Source organism: Pteropus vampyrus, unplaced genomic scaffold, assembly GCF_000151845.1.
Source record: "Pteropus vampyrus isolate Shadow unplaced genomic scaffold, Pvam_2.0 Scaffold15, whole genome shotgun sequence".
Lineage (NCBI taxonomy): Eukaryota > Metazoa > Chordata > Mammalia > Chiroptera > Pteropodidae > Pteropus > Pteropus vampyrus.
Genome location: NW_011888796.1, coordinates 10,478,424 through 10,494,673, shown reverse-complemented (window position 1 = coordinate 10,494,673; position 16,250 = coordinate 10,478,424). Strand labels below are relative to the sequence as shown.

Sequence of the window (16,250 nt, the reverse complement as noted above, 5' to 3'; positions counted from 1 at the left end):
GAGTTCTGGGTTGGAAATAATTTTGCCCACAGAATTTTGAAGGCATTAATTCAGTCAGTGTTTTAGCTTTTACTCTTGCTGGTAAGAAATATCATGCTCATCTGTGTTCTTACTCTGGACATTACCATTTTATATTTAATTTCCAGGAGCTCTTTTATAAATTGTGTTCCATTCTTATATTAGTGTCTTGTTATGGAAGTAACATTTTACTTTTCTTAAAACTTATGTAACACACACACACACACACACACACACACAAATACACATTTCCTCTTTTCTTCTATATTTGCTACTCTATCCTTGATGGTGGTGGTCTGTGTCCTATCCCTGTCATGCGTGTTGTGTCTCCTCTCCAATCCTCCACTCATGCCCTTGACTTTTGGACTTGTTGTGTTATGGGGCCATGAGGCAGCTTTCATAATACCTGGTATCTCTGTTTCCTGAGCCATTCTAGGTTTCTGGAACACTTTCCCTTTCCTCGTCTCTGCCAAATTAGTGATTACCCATCTCTCCATTCATTTTATCTTAATTTCTTGATTTGGAGTTATATTTATTTTCTGATTGTAGCAAAGACTGTTTGTTTCTCATTTTTTATTGTTGTTTTGGGGTTATTGCTATGAAGAGAACCAGACAGAAAAGTTTTACATTTTACACTGAGACATTTGCCAGCCTTTCTCTGTTTTTCAGGTAGAAGAGTACAGAGAATTTATAAGAAATTCACTAAGTAACTTACTAAAATACTAAACAATCTTTGGGGAAATAAAGAATGCTTTTAAAAAATGGTTTAACACTTTTAAACATCCATGTACTATTCATTTAACACATTTATTGAATATGTACTGTTGTACCAAGCCTTAGGCACAGCTCTGGATATAGAGAAAAAGCAATCTGATTTCAGAAAGCTGGGAGAGGTGATGAATTAGTACAGTGTGGTAGGTACAGTGATTAAAGGTAAGCATTGGCTATTCACAGAAGTCATATGCAGGAAGGGAAACAGAGGAGAGATTCAAAGCGGCTTTCCTAGAGAAGGTAATGCCTACAATTAAAGATGGGTGGCAGGCACCAGGCAAAGGAAGAGACCTTTGTAAGATGCAGTATTTTGTTACAGATTTACAGAGTAAATTTGTGGCCAAAGAAAATGAAGTACAGAGTCTGCATAGTAAGCTTACAGATACCTTGGTATCAAAACAACAGTTGGAACAAAGACTAATGCAGTTAATGGAATCGGAGCAAAAAAGGGTGAACAAAGAAGAGTCTCTACAAATGCAACTTCAGGTATCTAATTTTCTCTCTTTTAAAAAATAAAAGTGGGCAGTGTTGGATGTGTCTTTGTAGAAGAGAGGATAGTCTACCTTATCCTATTTCTGGAGTGATGATAAATAATTATAACTTAACCTTTGAGCACATGTCACAGTATGGTTTGTTTGAATATGTACTCGAAGATGTTTTCATAGCCTTACACTTTCTGTATTAGGAATAACGCAACATATTCTTAATTTCTACTTTGTAAATTAACTCTCAATAAAGAATGCCTAATTATTATTTTAAAATGCCTTTTTAAAGATAAAGAGATGTATCTGTAACTCACTTTTTTCATATGCATTGGTATATTTGTTAACAGCAAACTTCCCCCCACCCCCTCTTCTTTTTGGTTACTGTTTATGAAAGGATATTTTGGAGCAGAATGAGGCTTTGAAAGCTCAAATTCAGCAATTCCATTCCCAGATAGCAGCTCAGGTAATGGTGCTTTCTTATTACTTATCATTATTAATAGTTTTCTAGCTGTGTAAATAGTCATCTGAGTGCCTGTTGAGAGCCAAGCACGAGATTGAAAATTGAGAGACTAGTTAGTCAACATTGATGATCCTGATTGAAAATTGAGAGACTAGTCAGTCAACATTGATGATCCTGAGTGCTAAATATTCTGATAATACAGTTCTATGGGAAAACACTTAAGAAATCCAAATCCAGCTAATGGAGAGGTGAGTTAGAGAGTTTTTACCATAGGAGGAACTAGAGGAATTGGCCAAATGTGTCAAGAAGAGTAATCTATGTCTTAAAAGTGTTTACTAAATATTGACTAGCTGTAAGGGAAAACTTTATATATACCCAAGGTAATAACAGTATGTTAACCATTGCTCTCAGATTATGTCCGCAAAAGGATCAGTTTAAGGTTTAGTGAGTGGGGAAACCTTCCAAAGTTTTGCAAGTAGTATTGTAAGACTTGTTTTTCTCGGGCAGCATTGTTAATGTAACATGATAGATACATAAATGTAGATAGATATAGATATATAGAGTCTTCAGAATATAAAAAGTACAATGTTTAGAAAAAAGAAAAAAACGTATGAGATATTTAACTTGTTTCCATAATGTACATACTGAGAATTTCTATTTCACTTGTTCAACTTTAAAATTTTAGATTTTGTAGAAAAAGTATAATCTTAAAATAGAAGTCACTTTTCTGTATAAAAAGTAGCTTTAATGTTAAAACCTTGTTTTTAAGAATCAGGCAAGTTCAAAGTCCTAAAACTTTGAGATCGCAAACATTTTTTTTTCTAATTATTTTTTTGGTGGAAACTATTGTCTCATATTAATTGGGAAGAATTATTTAATATAGGAAAAGATGTTTGTGTATGGATGTATATGTAAATCACCAATTCAGATTGGATTGAGATCTTATTAGCTGAGAGGTAGCTCTAGAGAATTTATCAGGAATTAAATACTTAAAGAGTAATATAAATATCTTTTAAAAAGTAAAGATGAGCATAGGTATTATCAATCTGTTTAATTGTTGACTAAATCATGAACTCTATCATTTCATTATTGGAAGTTGTTACTAAAGAAAAGAAAGAGGCACAGGGATGAAAAAATGGACTTTGTGGTTGTTTTTCCTATGTTTTGTTGCTTGTTATATAGTTTTAAGGCTCATCAACTTCTTTTATTTAAAATGTCTTATAATATGTAATTCCCTAATACTGGTTGTTGGTGATCAAATTTGCTTTCAGAATAATAGCTACTATTTATTGAACACTCATCATGGGCCAGATACTGCCTTAACAACTTTGTATACATTAATTTCTTTTAATTTTTAAAGCTCTGTTGTGATTATTGTACAACTTTAAAACTTTCTCTTAAATGCTTTTATGTTGACTCTGTTTTTCTTTCTTAGACCTCTGCTTCAGTTCTAGCAGAAGAATTACATAAAGTGTAAGCCTGCTTTTCTACACTTCTCTTATAATTGCTTAGTCACCATTAACTTATACCTGTTAGATTCAACACATGATTAACTCTATATTCTAACTTGTTCAGAAAATACTCTCAACTAGATTTGGAGCAACTTTTGCTCTTTTTCATCTCCTTCAGTGAGTTGGTTTCCTAAAGATTTCATGTTTTGTGTTTATATGTCTTCATCATAAAAAGAGTTGGGGAATTTTTTTTTATTTGAACTTTAGCAGTTATATAGAAAAGATAATTGTGATTTCAAATCAGTGTAAGTAAATTAGTTTTTGTGTCTAATAAGTAGTTGTAGCTGATCTGTATTTAACTGTATCGGTAGTATACTCAAAACAAAGTTCTGGGTTTTTTGTGTATTGTGTGATTGTATAGACGTGGATCACTTGAGTTCAGAAGCCCTGCAGTATGGTTTTGACATTGCCAGGCTTACAAGCTTAAAAAAAAAAATTACTACTTTGACTTCAAGTTTTAAAATAAGGGTAGGTATTTTTAGGAGTTGTAGTAAAATGACAGGGGCTGTAAAATCGGAAGATACTTTTACGTGAGAAACCACTTAAGTAAGGATGATCATATTTAAGGCTTTTAATCCTTTGTGATTTGACTTCTAAATGTTTATTAAATGTACAAATGTATTTCTTGTTAAAGGATTGCAGAAAAGGATAAGCAGATAAAACAGACTGAAGATTCTTTAGCAAATGAACATGATCATTTAACAAGTAAAGAGGAGGAACTTAAGGTACAGTAATTATTAAATGGCTGCAGTATTTTATAGGCATCGAATTACCCTGATTTTATAATCAGTACAAATGTCTATGAAGAATGGAAAATACTCTAGAATTCATTTGAAAGATATCTCTTTTCTAAACTACAAAATACCTTTTTGCTCTCTAAGAAGAAAAGTTAAAAGGATTTTTCTCATAATAATTTGGGAAATGTGCTAAATAACAGGAATTGATGGTTTCTCTTTCTGATTTAAGAAATTGTGATTTGAGACCCTTGGAGACCTTTGCTTAAGTAGAAGAGATGTTTTATAAACTTAAAAATCAGTTGTATTAAATATTTCTAGTTCTGTTTTTCCTTCTTGTTCTAGGATATACAGAATATGAATTTCTTATTAAAAGCTGAAGTGCAAAAATTACAGGCCCTGGCAAATGAACAGGTAGATCTTTATTACTTTCAAGCATTTACCTGAGAATTTTAGTTCATCTACACTTACGTTTTATCAGTACTGCAAGCCCTAATTTTACCCATGTACATAGTAAATATAGTAGTTATTTGTGTCTGGTTGCATGGTGTGTCGTTGAAAGCCTCTTCTATTTGACTATAACTCTCATGGCCCACCTAGATGTTAATTATTTTCATGTTAGAATTAATGTTTGATCCAATAAATTGATCACTTTTGAGATATTAGAGGAACAATTAAAACATTCTTAATGTGCTGATTTGTTTTAGCCTTCCATTAATTTAAAAAGGATATACATTTTTATTAGGATAAAAGTTGATCAGTGAGAACTACGAAACATTGGACAGCAAAAAGTATTATAGAAATATATTGCTTTACCTTTACTCCAAATATATGAAAATATAACTCTTTAATATGTAAAAATAATTGAAGGAATAGTTTTGAGTGCTTCCTGAGAAATGATATGATTCTCATCTCATTCTAAACACAGGCTGCTGCTGTACATGAACTGGAGAAGATGCAAAAAAGGTGATTAAAATATTGCTCTGCATGGAGCCATTCATACATTTATGCTCAAGTATAATTGCAGAAAGTATTGCTAATAACTGGTAGTTGTATACGTAATTTATGTAAACTTTCTGAATATATGAAGTATTTTAATTGATTTTTTTCTCATAGTATTCATGTTAAGGATGATAAAATAAGATTGCTTGAAGAGCAGCTACAGTGTGAAATTTCAGACAAAATGGAAGAATTTAAGGTGTGTAAGCTCATCAGCTCAGCTGTTTTTGACCAACCTTGTATGGTTCTCAGGTGAAGTGAACCTAGAAATACTACTTTTTATATATGATCACTCTGTAACAGTGTTTCTATAGTTTATTTGAGGGCTTATACAAACAATGAACTTTATCATTGACTTTTTGCCTAGATTATCTTAATTTATTTCTTTTTATAATAGACTTTTGAAATTCGTTTTGCTCCAACCTTTTCTGTGCAGTTTTTAGTTGGTAGTTTGTGATAGTTTTATCTGACTCCAGTGTTGGTGCAATGCTAGTTTCTGGTCATAGTCAACCAGCTTAAGTATTGTAAGCATTCTGATTGCCAGGGTGCATCTCTGTGTGTAATATGGTATGCTTTCCCCCCGCTTTTATTTAATAGGAATCCTGTAAGCACTCACTTAAATGAGAGCTGAGTTTCTCAGAATCTATTGTCACAAACTGTTAAACTCTTTGAATACACTTTAAACAATTCCAGGCACAGAGTTAACACCATTTTGGGATAAACTACATGACATGAAGTAGGGGGATGTGTTGAAACTATGGTTTTAGAGAGCATTGCACATATACTTTATACTAGTACTGTATATATATACTCTAAAATATATTCATTGAAACTGTGGAAAATGGAGCCATGTGAGATTTGCCTTATTATATCAGTATATAATTCACTTGTCACTTTATTAGTACTTAATTATATGGGTTTGATTTTTTCAAAAACCCATGATTGCTTTGTTACTTTTCTAAATAAAACAATAAATTGAGATTCTTTCTTCCAGATTCTAAATGACCAAAACAAAGCATTACAATTAGAAGTTCAGAAGCTACAGACTCTTATTTCTGAACAGGTAAGGCTTTTCATGAGTTAAAAGGTAGAAATATCCAATACATAACAAGATCTGGGTCTTAAATTGTAACCAGCTCATTTATTTTGAGAAATTTTACTTAAGTATAGGTGTGTCTTTTAATTGCATTTCTGTTCATCTTGTGATTTTCAAATACCTAAAAGAAAGCATATTTTTTCTTCCTGAAAGGAAGCTAATGTTAACTTGTCTATAAACATTTTCCACAACAAAAGAAAGGAAAGAAAAATGTAATAAGATGCATAAACAGAATTTTTAAAGTCATTTTGATATATTTGGCTCTCAGGATGAAAATTCTTAGACTTTTAGAGCCTCTCTTTCTCTAAGGCTGCATGATTTCTTAAGAGAATGAGTTCGAAACCTACTATTAGCACTTAAAATAGGTGATATTGATAACTTTTGCAGAGCTCTCATTCCTAGTTTTTCACATTTTATTTACATCATAAGTTTGGTAGATTTAAAAGGGGAAGTTTATGTATAGTGCTTAGCCTAGTGCTTTGCATAAACAAGGCGTCTTAAGCCTTAATTCCTTTCTCTTAGAATATTTGTTTTCCATCTCATTTCTACCCCCTAGTGCCATAGTTTTTTCTGGATTTATAGTAAGCCATCAAAACTATAGCAGCCTGTATTATACTAAGCAAAGTAAGTCAGACAGAGAAAGATAAATACCATGTGATTTCACATATATTTTGAATCTAAGGAACAAAATAAATGAAGAAACAAAATGAAAACACTCATAGATACAGAGAAAAACTGGCGATTGCCAGATAGGGAGATTGGGGGCTGGGCGAAAAAGCTGAAGGGATTAAGAAGTACAAATTTGTAGTTACCAAATAGTCACTGGGATATAAAGTACAGCATAAGGAATATAGTCAATAATATTGTGATAACTGTGTATAGTGCCAGGTGGTTACTAGATTAATCAAGGGGATCACTTTGTAAATTATATAAATGCCTAACCATTATGCTATACATCCGAAACTAATATAGAATAATATTGAAAGACAACTCTACTTGAAAAATAAAAATAAACACAAAAAACTATAGCAGCCTGACAAAGCATGTCTTCATAAACTAGAGCTCCAGGCAGTGTCCCTTCTATGCCTGTTTCTAAGCATTGCCTTCATACTCTTTCACAGCTCTTCAAATTCCAGTTTTTAAAAATATTCTAGAAAGTCTTGATATTGAATGACACATTAAAACAAGCTTTGCATGTTTCTCTAATACTTTAAAATTTTTGAAACATACTTTTATTAGAAACTGGAATCTAAGTTATTGCAAATGATAGCCACATTTTTGATTTATTTAAAAGAATTATTTGATATAAGTGGAAACTCATTTGGTGGTAACAATTTAAGATTTGCCTTTTGGTCATTCTCAGCATTTTTCTTTTGTTCTGAAAGCTCTTTAAAAAAGACACAAAATAGTATAGAAAGCATATGACTGGTTTTTGATTACAGTTCTGACTTATTTGTCTCACCTTGGCAGACCAAAGAACCGCCATCTCTTTGGCTTTTTTTCTGGTCATTTTTACTGCTATTGCTAATGAAAGAAGAGATGAAAGATTAGTATAATTTTGATTTTTTCGTTTTCACCTTTAACCTCTTTTTACCCAGCAGTCAGAATTCTAAATGACAGTTGAGAGATGAACAGTTTAGTTATGTAAAAAAATGTAGTCTTTTACCCCATGGATTTTTATCCTGGAGGAAAAGATTGAAATTATTGAAGCAGAAACCAAAAATGGTGCCAGGTTGTTGTTTCTTGAGGTGTAGGAAGCAGAAAGACAACAAATGCCAGGTAAGGTGCCTGTTTATACACTAAAAAAGGGAAGGCTCTATTTGGATGTAGGCCTGTGGGTGGATGATGCAAATAAATCAGTTACTAAAAATCTCTATTCAGAATAAAATTTGGTGTGGAGGGGTGGAGGTCCTTATGTGTTTTTGTTTTTGAAAATCTTGACTTTTTAGCAGAGGAGCAGCATGAGTTTTTAATTTTTGTTCTAGTAGATTTTTAAGATTTAATGACTGAGATTATTAAGTAAAAACAATAGGAGTAGCAAGTTTTTTCTCTTTGTGTTGCTGCCTGGTTGTAGTTTATTGAAGAATTCATTATTATATAAGATGTAGTTTTGAAGATCATATAGGGTGGAAAAAATTGAATTAGATAAGAACAATAATGTCTAAAGTAAAACTGTTGGATATATGCTAAGCTGGGTTAATTAAATATTTAATGAGCAATTGACCAAGAATACTTGTTAAACTGTGACCTTGTTAAAGGAAATTCATTTCATTAAATATTTACTAATTGAGTATATGCTACGAACTGTGCTACATGCTGAGGTTACAGAGATGAATGAGACTTGGTTCCTGTCCTCAAGATTGTGGCTTAGTGTGGAGATAGATGTGTAACACAGAACAGTCTGATGAGTAAAATTCTTGAATTGTGTGTACAGGTTAGGATGAAGAGATAATGAATTCTATTAGGAGAGTGATGGTGAAGAGGCACCAGAGAGAAAAAGGGAACAGCTAAACCTGATTTTGAAAAATGGCTATGAATTTGCCAGACAACTAAAGGGCAATCCAGGCTGAAGGAGATAAGTGTTGAAAGTAATGGCAGTATGTCGCAAAATTGTCATATTCAGAGTATATTGTAGAAGTGCAAAGTATGAGGTGTAAGGAATAGAGATTCACTAGAGCCTAATCATGAAGGACTTTGTGTGTTGTGTAAGGACCGTGAACTTGAGTTAGCACGCGGGTAAGCCATTGAAGGGTGTTGTAAGAATTAGTATTTTGTCTAGCATTTTATGAGTATCACTTGGACTTAATAGTGTTGTCTTTTTTTATTGAGCTATAATTGACATATTAGTTTTAGGTGTATAACACAGTGATATGATATTTGTGAATATTGTGAAATGTGGTGATGTACTTGAATATTTAATTGTACAAAACTAACCCAGCTTAGCATCCAACATTTTTACTTTATACATAGTTAAAAATTTTAAGTCTTTATGTGAGATGGTATATATAAAGATGGACAAAAACCATCTTGATGATTTATAAACTTACTGCATGATTTATTTTTCACAAGTTTATAAACCTGATTTAATGTACTTTTGACAGCTCCTATCTTCTTTTAGGAAAATTTTTTTCCTATTTGGAAGTTCTTCCTATATTCACAGACTAATCATATGGACTAGAGGCAGGGAGATGAATTAAGGTATAATGGTATTTGAGATGAGTAAAGCTGAGTGCCTAACCTAGGGCATTGAAGAAAAGAGGGTTAATTTAGAAATATGTAAGAAGTGGAATCTTGGGATTTGGATTTGACAATGGGAAAATTAATAGTGTTTTTGAAAAATGGTTGTTAGTTTAATTGTTTTACCAACATTATTACAATCGAAATTAGGAGAGAGCAGCTTGGGATGGGTGGAAGAGAATGTTCAAGGGAGAAGACCCCAACCCTGTTTTGTCAGGGTACTTAGCAGCTTGAAGGCCTGAGAACGTTGAGGGGAAGCCCCGCTTCTGGACACACAGGAAATTATGACGGGGGAATTTTGTGTGTATAGGGAGATGGAAGGAGGGGTCAAAGGTAGGGTCCAACTTACATATCATGTTTAAATGCTTTGCAAGGAGAATGTGTTCATGTATTGTTTCTACAATTTACACTCAATTTTAAAATATTCACTGTTCGTCTGGGTGGTGGTTATATAATATTTACATGTTAAAAATTCATTGAGTTGTAGACGTGAGTTGACTATTATAAATGTTACACCTTAGTTTTAAAAGTTAAAAAAAATTTGTAAAAAGAAAGAACAAAGCCTCCTTCCTGGCCTGCGAGGCCTTAGGACCTTGGATTTTTTAATATTTAAACAATCGAATTAATGTAAGGGAAGTAAGGCAAATTCTCTTCTTATCCTCAATAAGATTTTCTTTTATAGCAGTTAAAAAATTATTCATAATATACTAATTTATTTTGCCAGCCTATTTTGTATTTTATCTTTTTCTGTCTTTTGTATAGCTGCTTTTCTTCTGTCTTGCGTTTTGTAAATTAGATTCTTTAATTATTAGCACTTTAAATATGGATCATCTTCCTAAATTTTGCATCTAACTAAAACTAAACAATTTTCATAGAATTCCATTTGTAAACTAGTTTTACCTCATGCAAACTAGGTCAAATTAAACTTTTTTTTTGGTGATTTTTATTTTAGCCTAATAAAGATGTTGTGGAACAAATGGAAAAATGGTAAGAGGTTAAAATTTTCTTTTTACATTTCAGTGACTCACTATCTCAAAATTTGAGATAACAGTTATTAACTGCATTAATGTAGATTCTTAAAAAAAATTTTATACTTCATAATGGAAGAGAATGGTGTATGCTATTGATTGATTTGGTTTGGGATTGCATGAGGTTTGTGGGTGTCATGTGGCAGCAATGATTTGTTTAGGCTAACATGTAAGCATGCATTACTTGAACACATTTTACTTATTGGTAAAGAGGAAGTACCCTTAGCCCAGAATCAGAGATCCTCAGAAATGTTTCTAGAATTAAAAGTTTATAAAAAACAATGGACACAAGAATTGATCCATATAAAATATTTGGGAATGCTGTCATTTGTTTACCTTGAAAAATAGTTCATATATATGTTTTAAATTTATAATTTCAGCATTCAAGAAAAAGATGAGAAGTTGAAGACTGTGGAAGAATTGCTTGAAACTGGGCTTATTCAGGTGGCCACTAAAGAAGAAGAACTGAATGTAAAGCATTTTGTAGATTTGTTTTCCTTGTGGTTGGTTATTCAGTGAACACGAAGGGGTTTCACTGTAATTTGTGTAAGATTTTCCTCCTACCTTTAAACTTCATGTTAGTTACCCACATTTTATAACTTTATACTATTTTTTTCATTAAATATAAGATTTTGTTAGAAATACGAAAATACATAGTTGATTGTAGCTTTCACTGCCTTAATGAAGTACATACTATTGTTATGGTTTGTAATACATGCTTCCCCATCTCCACTCATGCCCAAATTATAACCAAATGATAACTAGGAGACTTCATAAGTTCTTGAAATAGTATTGGAGGCCAGAGAAAAGAGAGACTGCAATTCTGTTTTAGGATTATCATTAACTGACTTGATTAGGTTAGATAAGGTTGCTCAGAGAAGTTAGATAAGGTTGCTCAGAGAACTAACTTAAAAGATGTAGTTGAGTTTAGGGTAACAAGTGGTATGCTATATGGTCATGAGGTTGTGGAAACATAACCAGAAATACTTGTGCTAATAATTGAATTAAAAATCTATTTGGCTAGCTCTAGAAGTTACAGAAGTGTAGACATGTGAAGGAAGTAAGATTTCTGGGCCTTCCAGAAAGAAAAAGCAGCAGCTAAAGAAAAATTACAAGCTAATGTATTTTGAAGCTAGCTGTTTTCTTTTCAGTAATAAATAAAAAGTAAGTAAAAGTATATTGTGTTTTTGTGTCTTTGAAAAAGGCAATAAGAACAGAAAATTCATCTCTGATGAAAGAAGTTCAAGACTTAAAGGCTAAGCAGAATGATCAGGTAATGTATTTAGTAGATCCTGCAACCATTTTCACAAACAAACCTGTTACATTCAAGCATAGCTAGTCTGTTTGTCTGTTCTTCCCTTCTCAACATGGAATTTGTTAATTATAGTTTTAATCTGTGAGTGTTTAGTGACTTGATTATCATTAATAGAGGCTGCAATTTATCGGATGCTGACTGCATCCTAAGCACTAGGTAGAGTACTCTACCACTGTTTCCTGTGACAGTGATAAAAGGTTTTGAGCATACAAATATAAAGTAAGACTAAATAATGGAAGGGGCTACCTGAAATTAGGTAATTTTTTAGTTGTATATTCTTTTTATCTGGTTAGAAATATTAATAAGTTTAACATCTATTGATTTTTCTTTTGTCTTACACGTACTATGAGTAGCTTTTAAAGCTGCTTACTTTCAAAGCACTTTTCATTTTCATAATTAAGACATTTTAAAAAAGCTAGAAAGACTTAATTCCTGGGTTTAATTTTCCCATTTGGATTTTGGTGTAGTGGAAAATTTAAGAATAACATACTTTATTTCTGATCTATTTATATTTTGAGCAAATGACTAAGTAGGATTCCTTCCTGTTTCCAGGTTTCTTTTGCATCTCTAGTTGAAGAACTTAAGAAAGTGTAAGTGATGACATTATTAAAGTGGTCTTTCTCTTTTGGTCCATTTTCTTAGGGCTGATAAATGTTTTATTGTGCAATTGAGATAGCCGATGTTAGATTAACCTTCACTCTGTATTTTTTTATTGCTAGAATGAGCTGTGCTTTTCCAGTGATTGTTCAAAAAATTATTTTGGTAATTAATTCCATTTATTTTCCTAACATCACATTGACTCATTAATATTCTGTTTCTGCAACAGAAACTATTACAGAACAGGTTATATTGGATAGAGAGGTCAATTCTTTCCTTGCATCCTCTTTCTGAGGTGTCTTTAAAGTATGATGCCATAATTGTGTATAAGTTCTGCTACAGCTTTCCGTGCCCTAGAAGCCAATATTGTTGAGAGGAACTTGATTTTCTCTAGTGTTTTCAGGGTACAAATCTTGTATTTCCTGTGTACTTTTGAAGCATGTCACCAGCTTCTCCTTGTATGCATAGGCTTCAGCTGTCTGGTAGTTACTGATTAATTCTCACTTAGGAAGAGCTTTAAGTATTTTTCCCCTTCTGTCTGCAAGATATGTTGCTATTTTACTTAAAAAGGGGAGAGTTCATTTGGTGAGCTTACTCATGATTTGGTGCTATTTTTATATCTTAGTTGGTGGATCTTGATTTTTCTGTTCAAGTTTAATGCTGTTTCTTTATCTCAGGATCCATGAAAAAGATGGAAAGATCAAGTCTGTGGAAGAGCTTCTGGAAGCTGAACTTCTCAAAGTTGCTAATAAGGAGAAGACTATTCAGGTATTGGGAGACAGAAAACTATGTGTCTGTTTTTTTGTTTATCAACTTCAGTGAATACCATTTAATTTCATGTGTTTGTTTGTACATTGCATTTTATGTCAATTTCTGTGTTTCCATTGTCCAATCTTGTCTGTTTTGTCATTGTCAAGGATTTGAAACAGGAAATAGAGGCTCTAAAAGAAGAAATAGGAAATATCCAGCTTGAAAAGGCTCAACAGGTAAAAATCCCAGAGCCATAGCATGACAGATTTGTTAGTGTATGTGTATTTATGAGCTACTTAGTTTTTTCGTTACCCAGAAAAAACTTTTAGTAGTGTGCTGTAAGTATATTGGGTTATGTGCTTTTTATTTTTTTTGCCTGAATTGAGAAAGTGCTCTTGATATTTTAATCACTATATCTTTTTAACTGTTAAAGACTCTTTCCTAGAAAGTTTTCTGTATTAATGTTTCATTTTAGTTTGCCAACTTAAAAAAACACAAAACACTTTGGTAAATCTTTTTAACTTTTTTTTCTTTTTAACTGCATGGACCATAATATTTTGTTACAGAATATGTATTGCCCAACCTTTGCCTGTAGAACATAGATAACATTGGGGGATTTCAGAGGTAGAAATGATTACTGGAAATAGTTGGGTTTTGGTGAATTTAATCTGATAAGGCTTTATTGAAAAAATTGTGAGATTGCATGGAAGAGATGATTCATTCATTCAACAGAGATTCATTCAACAATATTTATTGAGTTCCTCCTACTTGTCAAAGCACTATGTTAGTGATTAGAGATAATGTGTTGAATGAAATGGTATGATGAAAAGATCAGACTCCTCTAATATAGATTGAGAGGTCATGAAAGTCTTCTGAGGAATATCTAAGCCAAGATGTGAAGGGACTATGAGAAGATGGTGAGGATAAAAGGTATTATTGAACTGTGTGAGATTAAAGAAGGACAATCTAGAGTACTGTTGAGTAGCTAGCCTTGAAGACTGGAAAGGAGAAGAGCTCCATATGGTAGGGAGATATGTGGACAGTTTAATATTCTTATTTTCATGATTTTAGAAGTAGCACATTATGTAGACTTATTCATAACTATATTCCTTGCCACCACCTTCCCTCCTACCTTACATTTTTAATTTTTTACTCTTACTGTCATTAGAATCAAGAGAAGGCAGAATCAAAATATATCTTATTTTGGCATGAATAATTCAGCTAAGATATTTGTAATTTGAAGTGTACACATTTTAAAGTTTATTATAAAGCTGAATAAAGTAAATTGAAAAGATTATGACTTGCCTTTTTTCTGTTTTTTCTTTGTATTTCAGTTATCTATCACTTCTCAAGTTCAGGAGCTTCAGAACTTGTAAGTACTATTTTTCTCATTTCCCTTTAATATCTCTCTTCCATATATTAAATGCAATTATAATGAAAATCATAGCTGCTTCTTACTTGATTTCAAGTAATATTTTAGGGAATATCAAATTATACCCCAAGAAGACCTCAAGATCTTAGGTTTTTCATTAAGATTTAACCTACAGATTTTTTTGATGGGAATGATTTTTCATGATTTATAATCTGAATATGACCTTAAATTGAGATGTTGTTCTTTGCCCATTTTAATAGTCATTGTAAAACTGGCTATATATTTTATACTGAAACCAGTTGTAATAAGCTGTCTAAACTTGATGGTATTGACTTAATAAACAGGATGATATGGCGTGAAAGTAGGGCTACCCTAATTTATTCAATGTCTGGATCTTCAGTGATAGATGGAACTGTTTTCTTTAATCATCTAGTGCTTCTTAATTTGATATCTCCAAAATCTTGTATTCCTTTATATTTAAAATATTAATTTTTTAGTTTATTTTAATCAGTTTGGGCCATGAATGCAACCTAAAATATACTTTTCCAGTCTCCATTATTTTTGCTTCATATAGTCGTAACATTTTTCATTGATAGTTCTTATTAACTTATTGTCAGGTTAAAAGGAAAGGAGGAACAGATAAATACCATGAAGACTGCTTTAGAAGAGAAGGAGAAAGATCTAACTAATAGAGGGAAATGGTTACAGGTAAGAAGTTAAAAGCAAAAGTAAACACCATTTTTATATTTGAATATCATTTCAGTTCACATCTATTCTTTTTTAGGATCTTCAAGAAGAAAATGAATCTTTAAAAGATCATGTTCAGGAGATAGCACAACATAACTTGAAAGAGGTATAGTATAAACAGATTAACTATATATTACATTAAAAAAGATATCTTTATTTTACTATACTAGAAAGCAAAGAAATAAATATTTTCTTGAGTTTCTTTACCATAAAAATTGTCATACCATAATTTTGTTGTTGTTGATAAAATAAGTTAACTTTTATCTCTGTCAAGTCTGTTACTGCCTCTTTGTCAACCTAAGCCTAAAAGAATTTTCAATCTTTACATATTTATATGGACTCTTAAGCTCGTTCCTAAGTGTCTATGTTTAATTGGTGTGTTAATCTGTAATTCTTTAAGAAATGGGTATTAAAAATGAAGTTAAAGGAAATTTAGTGTTTTATAAATTGCCTAATCTTATATTTACTACATATAATTATGTTTTTATTTTATTGGTGAGTGGTTATGTGTGTTATAGTACCCGATGTTTTTGATATTAGAATTGAAAATGTAAATCTGTTTCTTAGGCATGTTCTGCATCACGATTTGAAGAACTTGAGACTGTGTAAGTATACTTTTAGCCAGAATTTTAAAGAGGAAGTTCTCATTTTCCAGAATGTACTTGAATATTATGATGAGTTTCTTCTAAGTCATTAACTTTCTTGTTAAGTAGAATTATAGACCAGAGGCACATAAGCGTAAGTCTTTGTTTGGTATAATAAAACAGAGGCTCTTTAAGTGCTTATAGATACCTGGAGACTTTATCCTTGTTTTTGTTTGTTTGTTTGTTTGTTTGTTTTTAACAATCATTGTAAAGAGAGGTTAGGTTTGTTTAAAATTAAAATTATTTTAGTACTTGAAAGAAGACCTTTGAATTAACCAGAAGATAATCTTTAGCCATAATCTTGATAATGAATATTGAATCGGTCTATAAAGGTAACTTGCTTATTAGGAAAGTGCTTTCTGTTTTCATATTATTTATGCTGTGCTGAATAGTAAAAATATTGAATCTGATCAGCATAGGACATATCAGTCTTTGTAGATGGTCATCCTAGAAAATTTTTTATCCTGTAAAGTCTGTTCTCTTAAA

General features: G+C 31.8%; 1 protein-coding gene across 5 annotated transcripts in view; it reads left to right on the top strand.

Moving 5' to 3' along the window:
* Positions 1 to 16,250, top strand: part of KTN1 (kinectin 1) — a 94,050-nt gene that overhangs the window by 50,686 nt on the left and 27,114 nt on the right. For all 5 annotated transcript variants that reach the window (XM_023527224.1, XM_011385163.2, XM_011385158.2 and 2 more), the window contains 18 exons: positions 1,109 to 1,275; positions 1,669 to 1,737; positions 3,170 to 3,207; positions 3,880 to 3,970; positions 4,325 to 4,393; positions 4,908 to 4,945; positions 5,096 to 5,177; positions 5,973 to 6,041; positions 10,264 to 10,298; positions 10,720 to 10,810; positions 11,544 to 11,612; positions 12,207 to 12,244; positions 12,929 to 13,019; positions 13,169 to 13,237; positions 14,336 to 14,373; positions 14,991 to 15,081; positions 15,158 to 15,226; positions 15,688 to 15,725. In XM_023527224.1, coding sequence (XP_023382992.1) covers positions 1,109 to 1,275; positions 1,669 to 1,737; positions 3,170 to 3,207; positions 3,880 to 3,970; positions 4,325 to 4,393; positions 4,908 to 4,945; positions 5,096 to 5,177; positions 5,973 to 6,041; positions 10,264 to 10,298; positions 10,720 to 10,810; positions 11,544 to 11,612; positions 12,207 to 12,244; positions 12,929 to 13,019; positions 13,169 to 13,237; positions 14,336 to 14,373; positions 14,991 to 15,081; positions 15,158 to 15,226; positions 15,688 to 15,725 — 1,252 coding nt within the window. The remainder of the gene's footprint in view (positions 1 to 1,108; positions 1,276 to 1,668; positions 1,738 to 3,169; positions 3,208 to 3,879; positions 3,971 to 4,324; positions 4,394 to 4,907; positions 4,946 to 5,095; positions 5,178 to 5,972; positions 6,042 to 10,263; positions 10,299 to 10,719; positions 10,811 to 11,543; positions 11,613 to 12,206; positions 12,245 to 12,928; positions 13,020 to 13,168; positions 13,238 to 14,335; positions 14,374 to 14,990; positions 15,082 to 15,157; positions 15,227 to 15,687; positions 15,726 to 16,250) is intronic.